General features: G+C 39.3%; 1 protein-coding gene across 1 annotated transcript; it reads left to right on the top strand.

Moving 5' to 3' along the window:
* Positions 1-10,642: 10,642 nt before the first annotated feature.
* Positions 10,643-22,971, top strand: sgsm3 (small G protein signaling modulator 3). Its single transcript, XM_080906354.1, has 21 exons — positions 10,643-10,847; positions 14,595-14,663; positions 14,819-14,904; positions 15,653-15,716; positions 16,351-16,562; positions 16,685-16,792; positions 17,021-17,164; positions 17,288-17,483; positions 17,613-17,758; positions 17,958-18,191; positions 18,329-18,511; positions 18,693-18,848; positions 18,947-19,001; positions 19,393-19,442; positions 19,641-19,793; positions 19,885-19,955; positions 20,182-20,230; positions 20,367-20,452; positions 20,558-20,680; positions 20,894-20,954; positions 21,662-22,971. Exons 2-21 carry the CDS (start codon positions 14,657-14,659, stop codon positions 21,743-21,745), a joined length of 2,268 nt encoding a protein of 755 aa, XP_080762480.1. The 5' UTR covers positions 10,643-10,847; positions 14,595-14,656; the 3' UTR covers positions 21,746-22,971.
* The last annotated feature ends 613 nt before the right edge of the window (positions 22,972-23,584 follow it).

Genomic DNA, 23,584 nt, shown 5'->3' with positions numbered 1-23,584 from the left:
AATCTGATGTGCACCTCCTGAAAAATCCAACTATATGTCAGGGCAACACAGCCCATATTGAACTGAATGGCGTTAAAGGTTGCTGTCATGTGTCGCTGTGTGCAAGCAGGAGTAATGGACCCAAAGTGCAGACTCACGGCAGGCAAGTGTACTTCAAACTCAGCTTTTATTGCTGGATGGCAAAATGTAACAAAAATCCAAAAACCCAAATAAACTTACATAAGCAGGCAGACAGAACACAGCATAAATGAGGGTAGATCGCAACACGGACACAGAGAAACACAGGGCTTAAATACAATACAATAAAACAGGAAACATAACACAGACTGAACTAAAGACAGACTCACATGCAGGCACTGCAACAGAGGGAACAGAGACATGGGACCAGGGCAGACAGACACTGACTGGACACGGGGATATAGCAACTAGAGAACACAGAGACATAAATCATAAGACATAACTCTGAAACCAAAGACTAGAAATGATAAATAATATAATAAACTCAAAAACCCTGGGTCAACGACCCAGGCATCTAACAGTTGCATCTTAGGGTTAAAGGGGGTTACTGGTTACGTCGTATGTTTGGACATAGATTTCCTGCAGTGGGAGAATGTAGTGAGTTGTAATTGAAGTCAGCGTATGGATGAAGGACAATCTTCCCGCAACGGCATGAGAACTTCATCAAAACGTCATGACAAGAGGTAGTTTGTTATTTGTTCGGTCCAAAGTGCTTTGCATTTTTATGCCATTTTGTGTACATGCTAGGCACTGTGTCATGGGCTTTTTACTGTTCATTCACTCATGAATACAGTTCTCACAGTGTCACTGGGATATCGGAGAAAAACTCCAGCAATAAAACACTGGTTTCGAAGAAGCGACCTGTGTTTGTGTTGTCATGGAGAGAGCTACAGATGCATGCTTTGAATAGGAGAGTAAGTATCTCTCACATTAGCACACTAACCGTATTAGCTGAGTTCATTTTAGCTTTAATTTATGTTTTTCTGTTACTTATATCCAGCATGATATCTTGTTTTTCTTTCCTCAGGGCTAAGTGCAAGCTAGCATCTTTTCACAACCCAAACTAAAAACATGCAGAATAGGCGAATAACTGCTTTTCATTGTGGTTAGAAGTGGTAAGTGTCTGGACTTTGAAGTGATTAAACAATGCAGACAACATTCATCATAATCAATAGGTGCATGATTACAAGTTAGCTCTTGGCTAAACCAGCTATGGTTCATTTTATTTTGACTCAAGGGGCTCTTCAGACTTTGGCTGCCCTTCATTAACGTCAAAGGTCGTACAAATGAAATGAACTTATCCTGTGACAGCTTCAATGACGTCATGCAAACATGTGCACATGAACGGACAGCATTCAGACACCAGAACACTTATCTCCCAACGAAAGCTTGTTTGTAGCGTCTAGCCCTCGCGTTGATATTTTAATTTGCACCCACTCATTCTAACATGGAGAGTTGCAAAGCTTTTCACACTAATAAATAAACCATTGCTCTAAGCTCAGTGCTATGTTTCTCTCTCACACATACGCAAATACAAATGGACACAGAGAAAGGTGCTTGTGTAAGAGAAGAACAAGAAGACTGTTGTAGCCCGGCACACAGTTGAATTTATGCCACTAAAAAATGCACCAAAAGCTCTTCAAGTTGCCATTTTGGGGTTTTATTTGATGTACAACGCTACAGGATGTCTGTTTGAGCTATATTCCTTATAATCCTCCTGCTTTACTCTTTCATTTGTTATTTGAATGCATATTAGAACTACCAATTTGACCAGCTGCATGTATCTAAAATTAACAAGTGTCATCAGTCATATCAAAATTATAACCTGTAGATGATTTTCGGTCTATGGACAGTTCATTTAAACCCAAGCAAGATTGGAATCACTGTAAATGTTTATGCAGGAAGTTAAATTATTATGTAGGCCAACATTTCAATTAATGTGCACAGGGACACAAATTTGTGAAGAAATAGAGCCCATAAGTCTGCATATGTGGGCGTGCAATGATATGGACACTGTGTCAGATGGCTAACTGTGTAGATGCTCATTATTACGAGCAGTCCCTCCATCTGTATGTGCCTTATGGTGATTGTTTCTGAGTGTACCTACACCTAAGTATTGAATTCCATCCCTTTAATTGTGTTTATGCATGCTTGAGCTTTATAGATATTGAAAACTGTTGTTCACTCGGTCCGGATACCCACTGGGACGTGTTTACTCAAAGCAGGTTTTAATGAAGTCTTGGTGGTAACATTTCAGGCACTATTTGAATCCAGATTGCTCCGAGCATTTTAAGTGAGTCTTGGTAGAACAATTTTAAAGTCTCTTTTTCTCTCTCTGTTTTTTTTTTTATATGATGTGAAATGTTGTTGTTCTTTTTTTATGTCTATAACTCTTGGCTGTGACCTGCGCACTTCTTTTTGTGCTGTGTAGTAAAACAGACTTGTGAAGAGTTCATAACAGGCCAATCTGGAAAAGGCCTTTTACTGGAGGCTGCAAACCTTGCTTTGCTCCCAGATGCTCTCCCACTTACACATACACAGTCATGAGGCACTTTGTTAGGAACACCAGTACACCTGCTCATCCGTTTTGTCATGCCACATGACTGGCAGCAATGCATAAAACCGTGTTTACGAGTCCCAGTTAATGCTCACGTCAGACACCAGCATTGAGGGGAAAATATGATCTTAGACGTGTGATTGTTAACATCACAACAGTTGGTTTTGTTTTTTTGTTTATCTGAAACTGCTGATAACAGGATGATCGTAGTAATCTTCACATATACAATTCTCTTTAGAGTTTACTCCTAATGAATGGAAAAGGTCATCTACTTAGAGGCTACTTTGCACATGGAAATGCTCTGCTGATGAGGTCAGAAAGGCTATAGCAACCCTGATAAACACATTATACGACTCTGTGGGGAAAACAAGCATCTGAGATTTCATAACACATACCAGCTTGAAGTATACAGGACACAGTAGTAAAAGATGATGTCAGGTTTCTCTCCTTACACAGGAAAAAGCAGATGGCTGAGGCTGGAGTGGGCACTGATTCACTGGCAAACAAAAATAATGGAGTGTTGAAGACTTGATTTTTGATTGTAGCCAACGATGCTCAGAAATCAGCATAAACAGGATCCAAGATATCTTCTGTCAACAGTTCAGGCTGGTGCATGTGCAATGATTGACTTTATGGACATAAATTTACCCAGAAGTGCTTTCATGAACATGGGAACGACTACCAAATACTTCAGGGTCCTCAGAAGCCTCCTAAATCCACCTGAAGGTCTTTGGATTTACTCGACTCATGACATGACTGTTTGCAAAACTGCAGGAATCCTGAGACTCACGTCTCATAAGTGCATCACAAATTTCAGATTAGGACATATACCTAGGATAGAAATCCTAATTAACTGCACAGTAAGCATAAATGAATATAACTTCCTGCATACACACGCAGAAAATCGCAGTGTTTATCAACAGCCAGACAGAAAATGGACCGTGTGGTCTCCATCAGTTGATGTGTATCAGGGCTACCGGGACACTATTCATTTCTGTTATCAGTGCTAACCGCCACCGAGTGCTCTTGCTGCTGCTGATTTTTATCTGCACCTCTGGACCGAAAGATCTCTATCAGACATCCTTGTAAGTACTGCAAAAAGGTGAAATATTCTAAATCATAATCAAGAGGACAAGGTTGGATAAGATGGGTGATGGTGTTATTAAAATGAAAAATTATTGTCCTTGAGAAAACTGGGCTAAAGTCAGATTTATCTGTGAACATGTAGTTTCTATTAGCACCTGTATTATTTCAAAGTTAAAAAAGATTTGTGCGAAAAAAATACGCTCAAGAATTTAGGTATATTGTGCTTATACAATAGACTGTATATAAAAGATGAACACGGCCACTGTAATGTTGCCCGACGTTTTGTGAAGCCCAGGTTTGAAACCTTTTGTTCACTGCCATTATGATTTTTGAAGTGAAATTGTTATTATGTAAGCAAATTATAATGGCAAGATGCATTCATATGCACTATTGTTGCATTGCTAAGGCACCAACACTTGTTAATTAATGCTAAGAAACATCCAAACATGCCAGGTTTTCCTCATAAAATCTTCTTGGATGCCCTGTTAGCGCAGTTAACCCTGGAGAAAGTTATATTTCTTAATATATAATAACATTAAGAGGCTCCTCAATGCATCTACACTACAAACACAGTCAAGAGACTTAAATTAGCACAGCAGACAGCTGCCAGTGACAGCTGTCTGTGTCAGAATTCACCTGTGGATATTCAGGTTGTCAACTGTCTCAAATCTGTAATTGTTTTTGACTGATATTTCTGCAAGAGTAGGTGACATCAAACATCACTCAGAGTGGGTCAGGTAGATTTTGATGACCTTGGGCCCCCATATTGCAGGTGGGGGCGTTCATGGCTCAGTCTTGTGTTGGCACATCCTACAAATGCATGATCGGATTGGGATCTAGGGAGTCTGGAGGTCAGAGTAAATGCCATGGGCTCTTTGTTGCTGTACGCGGTTTAGTGGGGCGCACTCGGGGATGCTGCAGCATCCACAAGAGTGGCAGGAGCCAACAAGATAAACAGTGGACTGTATTGATCAGTATCATCAGTGTTTTTAATGTGCTTCTGGTGGCTGTACGATCATCATTTTTGAACACAAACTGACAAACTGCAACACTAACATCTAAATTACTTACAAAGCAGCATGTCAAAGGATCATCTGTGGTTTACAGCTGCATTGTCACACCTATAAAGGCACGCATTTAAAGGCAACACATTAACATAAAACAACTTTATTAACTGATGGTCTTTCTCTTATACTTTTTATGTTCCTTGTGATGTTTACATATTAGGCTTTCAGATCAGGCTTTCTATGCAAGCTGCTCATATACTTAATGTCAGTGCGCATGCAGAAAAGTATGTGTACACACTATTATTGCAATATAAGTCACCATATGGATAAAGGACACGCTGTTCTTTCATTACTTTTGGCAAAAGTCACACTCACACACACACACGCACGCACACACACACACACACACACAGATATACGGACATAAGTTATTATCTCGGTTTGGACTATCTACACTGTCGTTGTCCCCTCACTCTTTTGCACTCTCTTTCTTTTGCCTTTGACAAAGACTAATGACAGAACTGAAGACTAGCTACTTTGAAATTCATCCCAATCTACAACATAGACAAGTCGCGTTTTTGTTTTGTTTGTTTGTTTGTTTTTCCTGCATTCAGAAAAAGCGAGACTTCTCTGTGGTCTTCTGAAATGCTATGACCAGTGTAAGAGATGACCATAAGTTCATGGATATAAGCAAATTGTTAGCATGAGCAGCATAAACCACAGAGAGGTAGAAAATACACAATGATAAGGAAGTGATCACAAAAATCCACAGCTTCTAAACAAATCAATGCTGAGTCAAAGCAAATAAAACAGAGAAATAATTATATAAATGGACTGTATGAAGGAAAAACCTTTTGAAAGAAACCTAGATGGCAACATCCATCCATCCTCTTATCCAGTTCAGGGTCACAGGGGGAGCTGGAGGCTCTCCCAAATATGATATAGGGCAAGAGGCGGTGTGAACCTTGGACAGGTTTCCTGTCTATCACGGGGCTAACAGAGAGACAGAGAGAGAGGCAATCATTCACTCTCACATGCATTCACACCAGCAGCGTATTTGGAATCACCAACACATTTTCTGGATGTGGGAAGAAGCCTCACAGACACAGAGAGAACATGCAAACTCCCTCCCATGCAAATTTGAAAGCAGAACAACTCTTGCTGTGAGGCTAACCACTGCACCACCATGCTGCTCAAGTAACTGTATGCGGCACAAAACCAGGTCATTAATAGGCCTGATGCAAGTGCTCACAATCTTATATCAGCACTAAATAAATCAACAGTGTATGAGCGAGTCGTAAAAAACAACAGACAAAAATAAACTTTAACAACGATCCCCAAGATGATAGTTAAGCATATTTTAATTGCATTTTTTTATAAAGTAGCAAAATGAATGTGGGGAAAACCTCATCTGAGATTTTTTTTTATTATCCCTTCGTATTCTCATTTCTCACTTTCACTGCAAATGAAACATTGGAATGAAATAGAATTCTATAAATTAATGTCTATATACTTTAGAATTTTATGATAATGTGAACACACACAGACACTGTGACATACAGCACAGTATGGGGTTCAACGGTTAACAAGCATGATTCGCAAGGTCCTAAATACTGCACAAGAAGGGAAAGGAAGAGGGATGGAAGAGGTTAAAGGGATATATGTTGCTACAGCATCTCTTTTTCTGTCTATCACTAAGAAAATTAATGATCATCCACCCACCCAGCACATGGCCATAGCAGATGGAGATAATTGGTACACAAACAGCACATCACTATCATCACTCGTGCCAACAGCAAACAATGTACAATCGGGAAGTGTTTCATGGGAGCTTTAATGATATTTTTTTAAACTACAGTATAGAAAAGACTTTTTTTGATGTTTTGTTAAGTGTTATAACAATTTTGATTATTTTATTTTATTTTTTACAAATAACCATAAAGTAATAGCTGTAATAGATATCACTCTGCAGTAAGTAGCATTTTTATTCCTTTGCTGGCAGTAGATGTATCCTGAGCTGTCTTGTAGCATTGTGTGAAGGTTCATATACACAGGTTTAAGGGTAATTAAACATTGATGGTGGTCTTTGATGTCCTGCAGGAAAATTACCATCAACAAAAATTCTGCTTTATGATTTGTACCCTTTGTCTTTTGCTCTGTCTTCTGTTTTCATGTTAGCAAAGTTCAGCATCTGTTCTTCCCTCTGCTGCAAAACGGCATTGATTGTCTCCTTTGCGGTCAGCATGCACCATCAAACTCACGTTCTTCTTTACATTGCATCACAACAGTCACATTGCTATCTTACATCTCATAAGTTAACCTCCATAAATGAAAAACAAGTTTTTATATATTAGTTGTTTTTCTTCTCACTACATGGACCAGTGTAGAACATGTTTGTCTTCCATATTTATTTATTTATTTATTTTGTTTCATTTATTTATATATGTTGCAGCAGTCCGTGTTGCACCTTGCAAACAGTATAGATTTAAAAATACCACTCCCTTCATGTGACCCAAGAGAAATTAGTTGCCGTTGCCACATGTAGCCCCAGAGCCCCTGCCTTTACCTTCAATCTTCCTCATCACATGATAAGCCCTCAGAGACTGGGGTAACAGCTGTATGAAAGCCCCACGATCCAGCCCAGGAGAACCATTCAAGCTAGGCTAACCTGACCTTATGAATAAGTGATGCAAATTATCCCAGAGGCCAAATCATGCAGGTTACATAAACCTGTGCACTGTACTTAAAGTGTGCCTTATACATTGCCTGCACAGCAGTAAAGACTTAGACATGTTATAATTTTAAAAGTTTCAGGTTAGTTCAAGCTGAGGCTAAATTCCTGTAAAATTCAATGTGGACATAAGTTAGATTCATCCACTGCAATATTATATATATAGAACAATTTAAAAAAAAAACATAACCCACACATATACTGTATCCATGCATATAAATTAGTATGCATGAACAGAAGTAATGCATGTGCCCATTTTCACGCACATCAGTGCATCCTTGAATCCATGCGCACGTGAGGGCACGCAGACCTTTACGTTTACAATCTAATTTCCGCACATATGGCCCACTTGCATAGTTAATTGTATGCTGCCTGATGCAATGCAACAGCGCTATCTTCTGTCCTGAAAGATTACTGCAGGACTGCAGTAAATTGATCCAGAGTGAACAAGTGGTCCTTTCAGAGTCTTTTTTTTTTCTTTCACCTATCTGATGTTAACCTGCTGATTCATCTGGATCACTAAACTCTGTCATCTAATTCAATGAACATACCAGTGCTCATGTGTGTGTGCAAGACACACCCACATGTGCAGTAGAAGCTGTAAGTTTCTAAAAACAATATATCAAGGGAAGGAAAAAAACTGTCTCTTCAGCCCACATGTTCTCTTCTTCCTCTGCTTTCTGTGTTTGTACAGCTTTGGTCCTTGCCTTACTATTAGCCTAATCATTCCCCTCTTTTGCTTCAGTTTCACACACACACACACACACACACCTTTTTAAGCTAAACCTCTTCCTCATTCTCCTGTAATTTTTCAGCTCATATTTGCCTTTTCGCAGCATTATTTTTCCACCCGTCCGCCCTCTGCTCTCCCATCTATTCTCCCACCCTGGATGTACCTCGATCTCTATCCATCTCCTTATTCCTCCCCTTGCAGCTCCCTTCACCCGTCTCTGCCTCTGCCTGACGTCATTGTAACTGCAGAGTAAGATTCAGAGCTTGCTCGACAGTGGGCATCATTCTATCAAGAGTGACAGAGGCAGTCAGACCGATGAGCACGGGTAGAAGGTGGGGCATTGAGAAAGAGGTAACACAAAAGGGACTGAGCCTCGCCCACACTGCTGTGGCATGTCGGGTGAACACACTATGCGCACTATTTGGCCAGGCAGATTGTGGGCAAGGTCGGCAGCTAGAGCATTTTTAATGATGTGACTCACTCTGGCATGGTGAAGCTAAGCAATGTGAGAGGGTTAGAAATAGAATATAGTGTCATACTGATGTGTCAACATACAGCTAGAAAAGGGAAAAGGAGACTTGTGGAAAAGAGAGATTGATGGAAGGGTATATAAAATTAGTTTTTTTTTTATGCTGAAGACTTGCTAACTTTTGTTTATATGTATAAATGTGTCTGTAAGCAAAAAAACAAAACAAACAAAAAACAAAAAAACCAACATAAAAAAAGACATGAAGACCGCTGAAAGTCAGGATGAAGCTGTGAAAATGCATTTGATATACAGATGTGTTCAACACTTATAAGATCATGGGTTCACAGTCAGAAGGATGTGCAATATGAGTTTTCATACACACACACACACACACACACACACACACACACACACACACACACACACACACACACACACACACACACACACACACACATGCACACACAGATAAGTAAGAAATTAAAATGCAGTGGCACAGTCCACATTCTCAGCTACAGCATCAAAGAGCTTCCTCTCGTCACGCACAAGTTTCCTCTGAGATGGGAAAATAACTGATCATTTGGTTTTAGCATTCATTTAGCCTGGCTTCCAAATACTTACATAAAATGTGCAAGGTGCCATCCCCAAGTGCCAGTTTCCTCTAAGAGTACACAGCAAAGATAGTTGGCTGGCATATGGAGATGGATAATAGTGGATGGTGGGAGATGTGCGCTTTAATGTTTCCACAGGAATCCTCACTGCAGTCTAGTGTTTTAAAAAAACAGCAACAACAAAAAACTATCCAATAAATAACAAGTATTACCAGGAGCTGTATGAGGATAAAGCTGAAAAGTGCTTGTATGAGAAGAACAGCACGTGCCTTGAGTTCTGTGGGTTACATTATACAGATCATATTAGCTTTGTTAATGATTTTGTAAAGAGGTAAATCACTGACACTGACAGTGGCACCAGCAACTTATAAACACAGAAGCCAAGCAACTGCTCTGTGGCCCCGAGAGCCAACAAACTTCCCCTCTCCTCGGTAAACACCCAATGGATAAACTAGTTGGCATCTTAGAAGGAAAAGAAAAGGACCACATGGATTCAAAATGCAACAGAGCATCACAAAGCTGATAGTATGTTCAAATGTTCTGATGTTATTTATGTTGTTATTTATCATTTCAGATTAAATTATTATTATGGAACTCGCTGAGAGGCATTGACGTCAAGCTGTGGTTTGCATGCTCATCACTCAGAATGCTCATCACTGTAAAATAAAGATGAAGAATATTGATATAAAGGACAAAAGCATGAATCCCTTTAAAAAATAATGAAATGATGATTAATGATAGTAAACTTGAAATACTAAACTAACAATAACTAAATCTGAAAGACGTTATTAATGTTAAAACGAATTCATTCGAGAGGGTAGGAGAAGGCTTTTGTAAAACACAGCCATCTTGTGGAGTAGTCATGTAAGAGCAACGTGATGTGGCTTCAATCAGCAGCTAATTAGATTAAAAATTAAGCTGCTGTCTAATGCTTAACAATATTAGAAAGAAGGAAAGAGAAGGGACAGTGGAATACGCTGTATTGTGCGTGAATACACTTTAATACCAATAAGAGTAAATAAATTAAATAAACATTAATTACTGTGAAATAACAGTGATATATGCAGTGACAGTTGAGGTTTCTCATTTGCAGTTTCTGTCTTTACCTATTTTTAAAGAGGTTTATTTGAAAAAACAAAAAAAAACAAAAACAACTCAAGCAATTGGAGTTAGCACAAACTCCCATAACAGCTACTGGTTGACCCGTCATGACTAGCACTGTTCTGAAACGTGTCTGGTTGTTTTCGTAGCTGGTCTGAATGAGGTAAGGGAGTATCAAAAAAAAAGAAAAAAAGAATGAATGAATGAATGAATGGAACAAAAAAGAGATACGTCGTGTGCCTGCGTCACCTACTCCCCACCTGCGGAAGGATATTTTTGACTGAGAATTGTAGTTCCGGGATCTGGCGCTACTTCCCACGATGGAAAAGGAACTGGGAAAGCCTTACAGGGCGTAAGAATACGTCGGAGTTACACGTCGCCACTAGCAGGTGCACAGTATTGGGAAGTCTTACGTCCGAGGCGAGAGATGGCAATGGCATAGCATATGGCGTTTTCTCTTTAAAACTATAGGGGAAAAACGAAAAGGCACGTCCTCCAGAAACCTTAGCGTGCGTTCGCTAGAATAATGTCACGGTAAGTTAATCGGACAGGCCTTCCGTGGTACACCGTTTTGCACCTAACTACTAGCTAAAAGCTAAACGTAGCATGTTTGGCTAACAGCTGACAAGTCAATATGAATGTATGAGCGTTAAATTTCATGGCTTATTGTTTGATAACATTTGTGGTGTTGACCAAATGTGTTGTCCCTGATGGGGGTGTTTTTTAAGGAAAGAAAGTGTTGTGTTATTGTCTCGTAGCTGCAACTGACGTCAGCTGGGGGTTTGACGTAACAATAATTGAATCATTTCTGAGCATTGTGCTTCATACATATCTTTAAGTTAATAAAAAAAACTGAATATTCAGTGAGATTTGTGTGTGTGTGTGAGTCGGTAGCATCACGTGTGGTCTACCATTAACGTTTCAGCATTTCTGGGTCAGCTGAACGGTTTAACGATGACACATACAAAGCTGACAGATTCTGCAGTCTGTACCAACACAACAGATGATTTACACTCAAACGTGCCTCGTAGTGCTATCAGACGCAGGAGAGTCACTTGTTGCCTTATGCATAACCTTATGGCTTACTGACAACAGAGCTTAGGTGTTGCAGATAGATGTTGACAAGAGTGATGCAGTGCTTTTTTGTCATACAGCGCCTATTCCCTGCAGGTTCTTGCCTTACACTCCATTGAAACGAGGAAGTAAGGGTATTTAGACGGGAGTTTCCAGCACTTTCACTCAAAGAAGTGGCCTTCCACGAGCATCCCTTTGCGTGTATGTGTGCGTAAGTCTAACTAAGACTATAATTAGATGCGATGCATGCCAGTGTGTAAGAGGGGAGACACACACAGATGGACTGCCAATGAGACTGAAGGTGTGCGCCTGTCATTCTTCAGCCAAAGCTAGATTTGTTGGGCACAAGGCAGAGATGCTCTGGCATACACCGACACCCTTTTTTTTTTTCTTCTTCTTCTTCCTTTGGTGAGGAGGCGACATGAGTCACCAATGTTGTGGTTAGTGAAAGGGACAGCTGGGGGAGGTGTAAGGGGAAGTGGAGTGGGTAGAGCTGATTGAGCAGGCTGATGGGGCAGCACAAACTCTAATTAGAGTAGAAGTAAGAGCTTCCTTATAGTGTTTAAAAGGAAGGGCTTTGCTGTGCACGATGCATACTCTTGGCCTGTTTGCACAGCAGGATGTTGCTTGTTGGTGTTCTTACAACAGGGTGTTGACCAGTGTGTGTGCAAACACTTGTGAGTACAGCCACACCTCCGCAGTGAAAAGGATGTTATTTTGTTTGGAGAGGAAAAAAGCATGAAAGACCCTTTGTTATAGGTCCAGGAAGGTCCTCAGATGAAGTGATTTGATTTGTCTGTGCTGTTTACATCCTTGGGAGAACAAAACTGTAACAAGTTAATGATTTCCATTTATCACATGCATGTGAGAGCATTAACTTCCAAGTCACCTTAGTTCTGTTCATTTCCTGAAAGTTGTGACTTGTTTCTGCCCAAGTTTTGCCTTTCTCGACAAAATCTAAAATACTCGATGTGTTTTATTAATCACATGCAGAGTCACAATCGTATTTTATGTATCCGTGTTTGCAAACTTGGTGTTCTTCTTTGTAGTATAGAGCGCATTCTGCGATGACTCTGAGAATAAGGATTGATATTATGAGAATAAGGATTCATAGTGGGTTACTCAGAACTTGCTCGTTATGTTTGTTTCGGGTTTGCGGACGAATTTTGCTGTCAGATTACTGATATGTGCAACAGTTTGCAGGATGGATTTTGTAATTTTTGGTTTTCTTTGGCAGGTGTTTAAACTGTTAATGTTCTTGTAAAGGAGATGCTCTAAAATCCCAGGCCTCCCTCAGTTAGACAGAGCTTCCCTGAAAACACTTGGCCGTCCTCCAGACCTCAAATTGATTTCTCATCTCTTAAGTCCTGAATCTCCCTTCATGCCGCAAGCCTGCTGCTAGAATGAATCATTTTGGCAGCGTGTTTGCATGCAGGCGAGCCTCTTTTCACAGGTTATGGTTGTAGTTGCTTAGATTCCAAGTAGTGGTTTGTCTTACTGATATACTGTATTATTTCTTCTCTGGGGCAACAACTCGTTTGTTGTATTTGCCCACAAAACATCTATCAAACACAAACCATATATAGTGTTTTACTATTTGTATGCAAAAGACAGAACTGAGACTTGAAATCTTCTTAGATGCTAATGGCAAGAATCCATCATTTTAGAGGGATATTTGAAGTTGTCCAATAACCATATATCGGCCATTACACATACATCTTCCTGATATGCCTATGTGACTTGTACTTTGTTAGAAATGCTGCAGTGATTACTTAGAAAAATTGAGCCAGAATCATCGCACAATTACTCCAAGAATAGTTTTCTAGCTTTCTGTTTTGTAAAGGGTAAAATACAAACTGCATCTTTTCATTAAAGTCAGATTTCATCACAAATCCTCCAGAAAAATGTTGGGTTGTTCCCAAGCACAGTGCTGTTTAAATGTACACACAAAGGCTGTAAATAAATCAGTGTCCTCTAGACCATTCTGACTTTAGAAAAATGTCCTTTTATTTTGTTGTTGATTGTTTTGTTTTATAGTGAGCAGAATCATGGTCTGAATGCCTTAAGGGCGAAACATATACAGACTCTCTGTAGACTTCTCTTGTTAATCTTTTTGTTTTATTTATTTATTTTATTTTATTACATTGTTATTAGAGTGGATATTATACCGGAGCAGACAGTGGGTGAAGGACAGGTTCACCCACTGCAGTTACATAGTGTGCAAAGTGTGTGAACCTGAGTTAAAGTTGTGAATATTAACCTGTGGAAACACCATTGTTAATGATAATATCTAAAACACAGAAAGGCTGTACTGAGGTTAACAACTTTGTACCAACAGTTAGATGAGATCATGGTATTTGTCGCAGTGCTGTAGAGGGATGGCCCACTTTGCTCCCCTTCATTGCCAATATTTGCCATGTAATTTATTTATATGCTTAAACAGTCACTTTTTTAGCTTTAATGCAAAGGCTAAAATCTTGCAGACAAAAGCTCATAAATACATGGTATGTTAAGTCTTTGTTGTGTGTTTGTAGGCGCAAGTCATTTTATGGTTTTCTCACAGAATGTTAATTTTACCCCAAGATGTGCGCTCTACATTTAGAGCATCACAACACACATTTGTACATACACAAAGAGTTTAGTAGAATAGTTAGCCTCTGGTAATTACAGCAGTCATATTGCCTTGAAGAGAGAAACAAGAATTCTCTTTATCTCGTGGTTTTTTGTTTGTTTTTTTTGTTTTTTCTCCTCTCTGTGTTTGTGCCGAAGCTCTGCATGTCCTGGAGTTCGTTCTAGAAGAAGGGGCACTGCCTTGCTTGTTACATTGTTGTTGGTCTGTTGGACAATTTCTTTGTACTTGATTGGTTTGAAGAATGGCGTATTTGTTTAGCAGTTAGGTAGGTTTACATTATAGTAACTTGGATAGTATCAAAATGGACTGAGGTCCTGAGTAACTGATTATGGTATCCGAAGGATTTCAAACATTACAGTTGCTACTGAAACAGTGAAGACAAACACATTTATAATGTCTGCTAATTTGATGTGGTTAGTGGTTGTAAAGGTCATTTATGTGTCTGGAGATTTTCCCACAAACATACGGAGTGCTGTCAGCTGGAGGACTGACTAGCTTCAGCATCGTTCTGAAATATGCAAATGTTGACGATCTAAACTGCCAACTGATTCTCAGCACCTGTTTCTTTCCTATAGAGTGGCTATCTGCTGACTTGTTTACTCCCAGGTGTCCCACCATATTGAACTCAATCATCAAAATGTCAGGTATATTTGCAAAATGTAATTTCTTTGCAGAACTTTGGAGTGTGTGTGTGTGTGTGTGTGTGTGTGTGTGTGTGTGTGTGTGTGTGTGTGTGTGGATTTAGCAATAGAAAGATGGATATAATAAGACCTTTTTTTTTTTTCTTTTTTTCTTTTAGGTACCTACACACCAGCTCCTGGTGGGCCATTCTCGGCTCTTACCCCAAGCATGTGGCCCCAGGACATTTTGGCCAAGTACCATCAAGTAAGAATATGGTTTCCCACATTGTTGATAAAACAAGTTTCTTGAGAAATCGAACATTTCAGATTTTAGAAATTGAGAAAAAAATATTAAAGGCTGTCACACATCTACATCCATCTTTATTTAGTTTTCTTCAACAAAAAAATGGACTAATCAAATGCTTGCTGCCTACTTCAGTTAAAGATGTGAGTTGTGGAGGTTAATAAAGAATATATTAAAAAAATTAAGTGCATTCAAGGTTATGGTCCCACAGTGAAAGAGGGGTGGAATTCCCTTTAGTGTTTGCCCAAATCAAAGTGAAATAAAAGTTTTTGATTGTGTATAATCCATGAATTGGTTTGGTATGAATATCAGTAGACTTATCGTTTTTGTTTTCTGTGTTCTATCAGTTTCATTATCAGGTATTTACGACTAACCATAAATATTTAGTTTTTAAATCACCAATTAAATAACCCACAGGTTTGTATATAATGTATCTGAGGTTACTTTTAAATTGAGAGGAAAAACGTAGTTAAAATGTGTTTTTGTGCTGCCGGTTTATATCTAAAACATCTACTGTAGCCTGTTTGGGCGACGGTAACGTTGTTCAGCAAAAGTTACCATGGTGATCTCATCAGTTTAAAACACTGCTCCTTTAATGGCACTGAAACCATTAATCTCACTTCTTTATAGCCACGTTTGTTTGATATAGTCATGTTTCTACTATGAGATGTTCACCGATTAAATGCATGTCACTGTTTTGTTTCTGCAGAAAGACTCTTCACAGCAGCCTGAACTCCAGTATGATGAATTTGGCTTTAGGGTGGACACAGAGGGTATTTCATTTATCCATGTCTTCTCTTTTGCTCTCTCTCATTCACACACAGACAATTCTTTTCTGTCTTAAAACTTTTTTATCATCTTTTGGTGAATCGCAGTAGGGAAAAATTTTGTTTTTTAGATATGAGCATAGTAGCTCTATTATGTAGGTGAAGTGCATGTGATCTCAGGGTTTTTCCAGCCTTGACCTATTATGACAATGAAGAAGGCTATTTATTGAATCGTCTTTGAGTGTGTATTTTGAGTTTTAAACCCCAGAAAAAGGTTTTGTTAATCTATCAGCCAAATTTTAGTGATTTTAAAAAACAATCCAAATACACACAATTATGGTTCCAATGTCATGAATGATGAAAGCAGAATTCTCTGCTTCTCTGAAGTGTGCTGGTTGACAACTCATGCAAAAGTAGACTACTCTCTCCAGTCCTCCTGGAGACTCAGCTGAGTTTGTTTTAAGTGAAGCAGCTTTCATGTCTCTTCAGTGAATGCCCACAGTATTGTAGCTGGTACCATTTTCCATTATTTTGTTCTCCTTAATCCAAGCGTTTGTAAGTTATAACAATTTTAATATAGAGCCTGCACAGATAACAAACTAAAGCTGAAGTTAAGGCTGAATATATTACTTTCTCTTAGATGGTGGGGAGCCTAAGTCTTGGCTGGGCACTGAGGGCTCGCCCCAGCGTGAAGACCCCCAGCAGCGACTGCGTTGGCAAGCCCACCTGGAGTTCACCCATAACCACACAGTAGGTGACCTGACCTGGGATCTTATTGATCCTGTCCTTCCACGCTCTGAGCGTTTGCATTCCTTGGTGCTAGGAGGAATACCTCATAGTATGAGACCACAGGTAAGCTTTACCATCAGTGTTGTTTCTTGTAGCATTGACTAGAAGTCTAAAATACTGTTAAAGCAAGCTAGTTATATAGTGATGTTACTGAAACATCGTTTTTTTTCCCCCTCCTCTCCTAGCTTTGGATGCGTCTGTCTGGAGCCCTTCAAAAGAAGAGGACCTCTGAGATCTCTTACAGAGAAATCATCAAGAACAGCTCTAATGATGACACCACAGTTGCTAAACAGGTAAAATGCCTAACTGTATAAATGTGTGAAGACTTATTATTGTAATTATTATTATTAAGTTCAAAAAGTACTGCCTAAACACAGTCAACAAATCTGTCTGACACATTTGGAGATTAGACTTCAAGCATTAGGGTGTTTTGCACTATTTTTCTTCATTTGCTCTGCAGAATCCTTAAAGATCTTTCAAATAATAATGGGATGATCCCATCTTAATCTTTTGTCCCTCAGATAGAGAAGGACTTGTTACGGACTATGCCAACCAATGCGTGTTTCAATAGTCTGACCAGTGTTGGAGTGCCAAGGCTGAGACGTGTACTGAGAAGCCTAGCATGGCTCTACCCTGACATTGGGTACTGTCAGGGCACTGGCATGGTAAGAACACATACATAGAGAGTCTGTCTGATCAGTTACATTACTCAGAGCAGCTGATTCAGCATAGAAGGTATTCTCCTCTTTACGCTCTCATTGTTTCTCATATCTGTCTCATCCATCCAGGTTGTTTCCTGCCTGTTGCTCTTTCTCGAGGAGGAGGATGCACTATGGATGATGTGCGCCCTGATCGAAGATCTTCTTCCTCCATCTTACTTTTCCTCCACTCTGCTGGGCGTTCAAACGGATCAGAGAGTTCTCCGCCAACTTATTGTTCAGTACCTGCCGGCCCTTGACCGCCTTTTGCAGGAGCATGACATAGGTAGGATCAAGCATCAAGAAAGATGATGAGAGTTTAGTCCTTGGGTTGTGGAAAAAGGGTTGTGAGTTGCACCCTATACTGTACATTGTATACAGTAGGTAACATCATCTTATTTTTTTGAACATCCAGAGTTGTCACTGATCACATTGCACTGGTTCCTGACATCATTTGCCAGTGTGGTGGATATCCGTCTGCTCCTAAGAATCTGGGATCTGCTCTTCTATGAAGGGTCACTTGTGCTTTTCCAGGTGACACTGGGCATGCTCAAGATTAAGGTTAGCCACAGTACTTCTGCTGAATCTCAATAGCCTCTTGCAGTTTGTATTTTTCTTGAATGCTTTACATTTATTGTTTTCTTTAGTCGGTGTGTGCAGTTACCAATTAGATTTTTTTTCTTTGGGGGAGAGCAATTAGGATGGAAGATTAAGCCATCATCCTAATCCTAATCTTATTTAATTTACTTCTTTACTCCAGGAGGAGGAACTTGTGTCATCAGAGAACTCTGCATCCATTTTTAATACTCTTTCGGATTTGCCGAGCCAGCTGAGAGACGCACCTGCAGTTCTAGGGGAGGCTATGAGGCTAGCAGGGACACTCTCCCAAGAAACTCTGGAAGCTCACAGACACAAGCACCTAGCCTACATCCTAAATGAACAGGCACAGCTCAGCAATGGCAACAACACACCACTCAACACCAATCTCAACAAGGTCAGTCATTATAGTATTGGCATAATTTATTAGTCATGTGGTTTAGACAGGGAGAGTAGGAGTTGTATATTTACTTCTAAAAATTTTGTTAAACAAAAAGAGGGGAAAAAATTGAGATTTTATTGATAAATGTTTAGGTGGTGAGGAGGCAGTCGCTGCGCAGGAAATCCACCCTGACCTCCCTGCTTTTTGGGGAGGATGAGGCAGAAGCTCTGAAGTCAAAGAACATAAAGCAGACTGAGTTGGTGGCCTCCTTGCGAGAGGCCATAACCCGCATTGCAGAGCACTTCCATTGTCTGGATCCACGCCACTCCAGCACTGTGAGTGTTTATGTCCTGTTCTGAACTACCAATCAACCAAAATAAACAGAGCATCAGCCATGCTGTACTTTCATTTGCTGTCTGTAGCATTATAATACTTCCAAATTGTGGAATTAATTTTAAGATTATTATTTTCTCACATTTTGACTTCATATCGATCCGTTCCATTTTTTCTGTCTAGGATCTGACTCCAGACTACTCCATGGAGAGTCATCAGCGGGATCATGAAAACTTTCTTGTGGTATCTCGCAACCGACGGAGACGAGCAAAGGCTTTGCTAGACTTTGAGCGTCATGATGATGATGAACTGGGCTTTAGAAAGAATGACATCATCACTGTGAGTCATAATTTACAGAAATGCTGGCAAAAAAGCAGCACAGCTTTAACACCGTCTGGTCTCTGTGTCTCATCCTGCTGTATTCTTCTGTCGCTCAGATTATTTCGCAAAAGGACGAACATTGCTGGGTTGGTGAACTCAACAGCCTTAGAGGTATGTGGGATTTTAAAAAAAAATAAAAAAATAAAAAAATTATATATATATATATATATATATATATATATATATATTATATAATTTTTTTTTTTAATATAAAGAGCCAAAAAAGTTTTATTGATCTAGCACATTTAAAATTTTAAAAAGCTGATCCAAAGGCAGATGTATTTACATTCCACATTTAAAAATGAAAAACAAAGTAAAGAATTATACAAGTGATAATAATAAAAATGTGCAAAATAAGTAAAATTGTGTAAAAGATATGGGATAAAATTATAAAAGGAATCGAGTTAAAGTAAATGCATAAGTAAAATGTAACAATAGAAACAACTGATATAAAAGATCAGTAAGTAATTATCTGCTGTATGATAAATTTTGTCTTTAACAGGCTGGTTTCCAGCAAAGTTTGTTGAGATCCTTGATGAAAGGAGCAAGGAGGTATGCACATTCTTACGTTATTCTCTTAATTAAAGCTAAGCACTTTGAAATTGTCCATTTAGCTGATGTTTCTTCCAGTGTTCGATGTCATCAACTATGCACCAGGTTTTGTCTTTGCTTCTTTATTATTGTAATGTCCTGACTGTCGAATCATACAGTGTCTTCAACAGTGATTGACGATCTCGTACATGTCTTCAGTACTCACTAGCAGGTGACGACTCTGTGACAGAGGCAGTGACAGACCTGGCCAGAGGGACTCTATGTCCAGCTCTGAAGGCTATCTTTCAGCATGGTCTGAAGAAACCATCTATACTTGGAGGGCCATGTCACCCGTGGTTATTCATAGAGGAGGTAGGAAAACGTTTTGTCATCATAGTACCATGTATCACACATGCGTCTGTCAAACTGACAATTTAAATTAAATCCTCTTCTTTTTACTCAGGCGGCCAGCAGGGAGGTAGAGAGGGACTTCAATTCTGTTTACTCAAGGCTAGTCCTGTGTAAAACCTACAGGTGAGGTGTACATAAAGTGTTATTCTTTGCTATATTAACCCAAATTGTAATGTTCTCCACGGGCCATCAGGGATGCACTTGACTTTAATTAGCATTGCATGATGCTTTGTTAAGAACATAAATGGGCCATTTACCGTTAACTGTATGCTCAGTGGACTGTGTGCTTTTTGCACTACTGCTAGTAGAGATTTGGAAGTAACAAGTGGTTGTCTTTGGGATTTACCAGGTTAGATGAAGATGGAAAAGTACTAACGCCAGAGGAGCTGCTTTACAGAGTGAGTGAACACTCTATTTATTAATAACCAAGTGTTTTGTCAGTAATATGAGGCTTAGCTTCTAGTCTGTAAAGTTGCCGTGTAGCACTGAGGACTGATAAAGTGCATGACTGTTTCCCTTTGATTACCTTCTCAGGCAGTGCAGTCAGTCAACATGAGCCATGATGCAGCACATGCCCAAATGGATGTCAAGTTTAGGTCTCTTGTGTGTGTTGGCCTGAAGTAAGTTTCATCACACATGCATGTGGAATTGAAATCATCAAAGTCACTCTGTAGAATCATATTTTCATACCGAGTCTGTTTGAATCTTAACATGTTTCTCTTCAGTGAGCAGGTGCTGCACTTATGGTTGGAGGTGTTGTGCTCCAGCATGGCGGCTGTAGAAAAATGGTATCACCCATGGTCATTCCTTCGTAGCCCCGGATGGGTTCAAATCAAGTGTGAGCTCAGGTCAGTCTGCTCAAATCATGGATGGTTACCGAGTGTTAAATTCTTGAAGTTGGCTGTATCTTATCCACGAGCCATCTTTTGCATTTTCCACACAGAATTCAGTCGTGTAAAAACAGGAATATACATGTGAAAGAAGCTTGAAGGGTAAAAGTTAAACAAAGTGAAGCTGTGTATCAATCAGGATAATGATTAACAAACTTGTTTTCTCTTCAGGGTCCTGTCAAAGTTTGCCTTCAGTCTCTCCCAAGATTGTGAGCTTCCCGACAAAAAAGAGGTGAGTCAAGGAGCATGTGACAGCTTCTCAATATAGAGCGGTTGTGAGCCAGTCTTACTATCAAGGACGACTTGTTAGAACTAAGTGACGAAAAACATTATGACTTATACTGTTTCAGAAGTCTGCTATTCTGAAAGCAGAAGTTATGGAAGTGCTGGTTCAGCATCACCTCTTTAGTTGGGATCTCTAGGTAATGTCGCTCATCAAACTATCGGTAGATTCGCGTAGGTATTAGTGTTCTTTGTCTTCTTTTACCCTTCATTTTCAGAGTGAGGTGGCACATTTGTAGAATAAATCTTTGAAAGAAGAAAATTTTCCATGTCACTGTAGAAGTAGACTAGAAATGGCAGTTGCTAGTGCTATTAGTGACACGCTGCCATCTCCTTCCTGCAAGTCAGACTGTCTCCTCTGGGGGGAAAAAAGCTGCATCTCTATGAGATCTACTGATTTCACTTCTATATTATTATGCTGACTGTAGATACTATAGTCATCATGTGCGGTCAGTATCATGATTTTTTTTTCCCCTTCAGACTCCAGATGGTAACTCGTTGTGTTGTTTTGTTTTGTTTTTTAATTAAGGCAATATTCTTTTAGGCAGATAATAAAACATATTTTCATTAAAATTGCTGATTAGTGTTTCTGTCAGGTGATGCATTACTAACTTTTGACTTCAAGTAAAAGCTTTCCACATTTCATTTATGTCCCAGGAAAAGGAGCAGAAGCCACTGAAAGAGGGAGTGCAGGATATGTTGGTGAAACATCACCTGTTCAGCTGGGACATTGATGGATAAATGTGCAGCAAAAATGGCTGAAACCTACAACTTGGTCTCAAAGTCATAGCTTAGCCTTTTTTTTTTTTTTTTGTTCTTTAAATGTTAAAAAAAAGTGCAGAGACAAGAAATCTAGACACTACTGTCAGCCTGCTAAAAGAAGTGACTACTTCACCAACCGGTTCACCCTCTCATCCTGTGTCAGTTTTGGACAATGGTAACACCCAAATGACTGAAACTCAACTGGCTCGTGTTGGCTGAAGCATGTGCACATCATTGTACATAATTTAAACGGATCAATACCCAGTACTGGAGGTTTCACTGCAAGGTTTAAAATACATATATATCTAATATATCTATATAAACATCTTGCACACTCCTGCCACAGAAAGAGTTTGGACAGGACAGACTACAACATATGACCGAACAGCATTTTTTTTCAGTACCTGAAGCTCATGGTGCATGAGTGGGTGAGAAATACAATCTATTCTTTTGTTCTGCTCATAATGTTGCCATGACGAACACAAGTTTTTGTAACCTTATCCTAAATTTCATCCTCATCATCCTTTAAAGATTTAAGGCCAAACTAGAACATTACTAAACACAAAGCTGTAAAGTTACAAACTATTTTCAAGTGGAATGTATTTTACCTCAGTATCACAAATTCCACAAAATACTTCATTAAATGTTGCACATGCCAAGTAAAGCCTTGTGAAGTTGTGATATAAAACTATGGGTATGTGTGCTACCTAAGCAGTGGTAGTAAAACGTCTGTCTTGTATAATATAATGTACATGAAGCAGATAATTTGTGTTACACCTATATATGTATAAAAGATAACTACACATACAAGTCTATACTTTGTAATGTTTTTTGTATATGCTTGTGACTATATGTACCATTAAGGCAATTCAAACATAGGACTTTTTATCTGTATTTTACCAGACTGATCTCTAGCTTTGACATAAACATCCAGAAATAAACTGTATCAAGTTCAGTGAGCTGTGTTACATGTAATGAAACATGTTCATTACTGTTTTTAAGACAAAGGTTTTGACTTTGTTCTTTTGATTTTTATCCCTTAGACTTAAAGAAAATACTTAGAGCTGTTTCTTAGGTCTACATGACTTTTTACTTAATTGTCAAACTAACAGTTCTTTCTTTTCACTAATATCATTTACAGTAAATAATATTTCACCAATCCATAAGTCCTGCTGTACAAAATTTAACTAAAGATTTACTGAAGAAAAACATCTATTCTCCTGGCAAATCATTTTTGCAAAACATTGAGTTACCCCACATTTCTTCTTCTTACTTTGCTTCCAATGAAACAGACTTAAACTTTTCTGAAATGGTCTTGAGCAATAGTTTTGCAGACATAAAATAGCCAACAAAGTGAATCCATCAGCCAAAGGTTTGCAAGGTGTGCAATCTGTCCTTAAGAAGATTGACAAAAGGGGCACAAAAGAAGTGGCAGGTCTCAAAAATGACAACAGAAGAACAGTATCTGAAAGTAAATTTTCTGAACTAAGAGGGGAAAAAATTCCAGCAAAGACCTGACAGGGCTAGAGTTGCATTTGGCTCTGCAGTTGATTCATCTACTGTTCACTGAAGCTTCGTCAGAAATGGTCTCAAGAATCGCTGGCTGTCAAGAAGCCATTTTTGAGGAAGGGAAACTGGCAGAAAAAGCCTGGGGTTACACAACAACTGGACAGAAAGGCAGTGGCAACAGGTCTGATGGAGTGATACCTGCACATTTGAAACGTTTGGTACATAGGTCTGGAGAGAGGCACAACAGTGAGTGTCTGCAGGCATCTGTAGAAACTGGTGGCAACTGTAAGGATTTGACCTGCACTTCAG

The sequence above is a fragment of the Rhamphochromis sp. 'chilingali' genome (assembly GCF_963969265.1).
Source record: "Rhamphochromis sp. 'chilingali' genome assembly, chromosome: 15".
Taxonomy (NCBI): domain Eukaryota; kingdom Metazoa; phylum Chordata; class Actinopteri; order Cichliformes; family Cichlidae; genus Rhamphochromis; species Rhamphochromis sp. 'chilingali'.
Note: the sequence above shows the minus strand (reverse complement) of the source record. Positions and strands in the feature narration are given on the sequence as shown.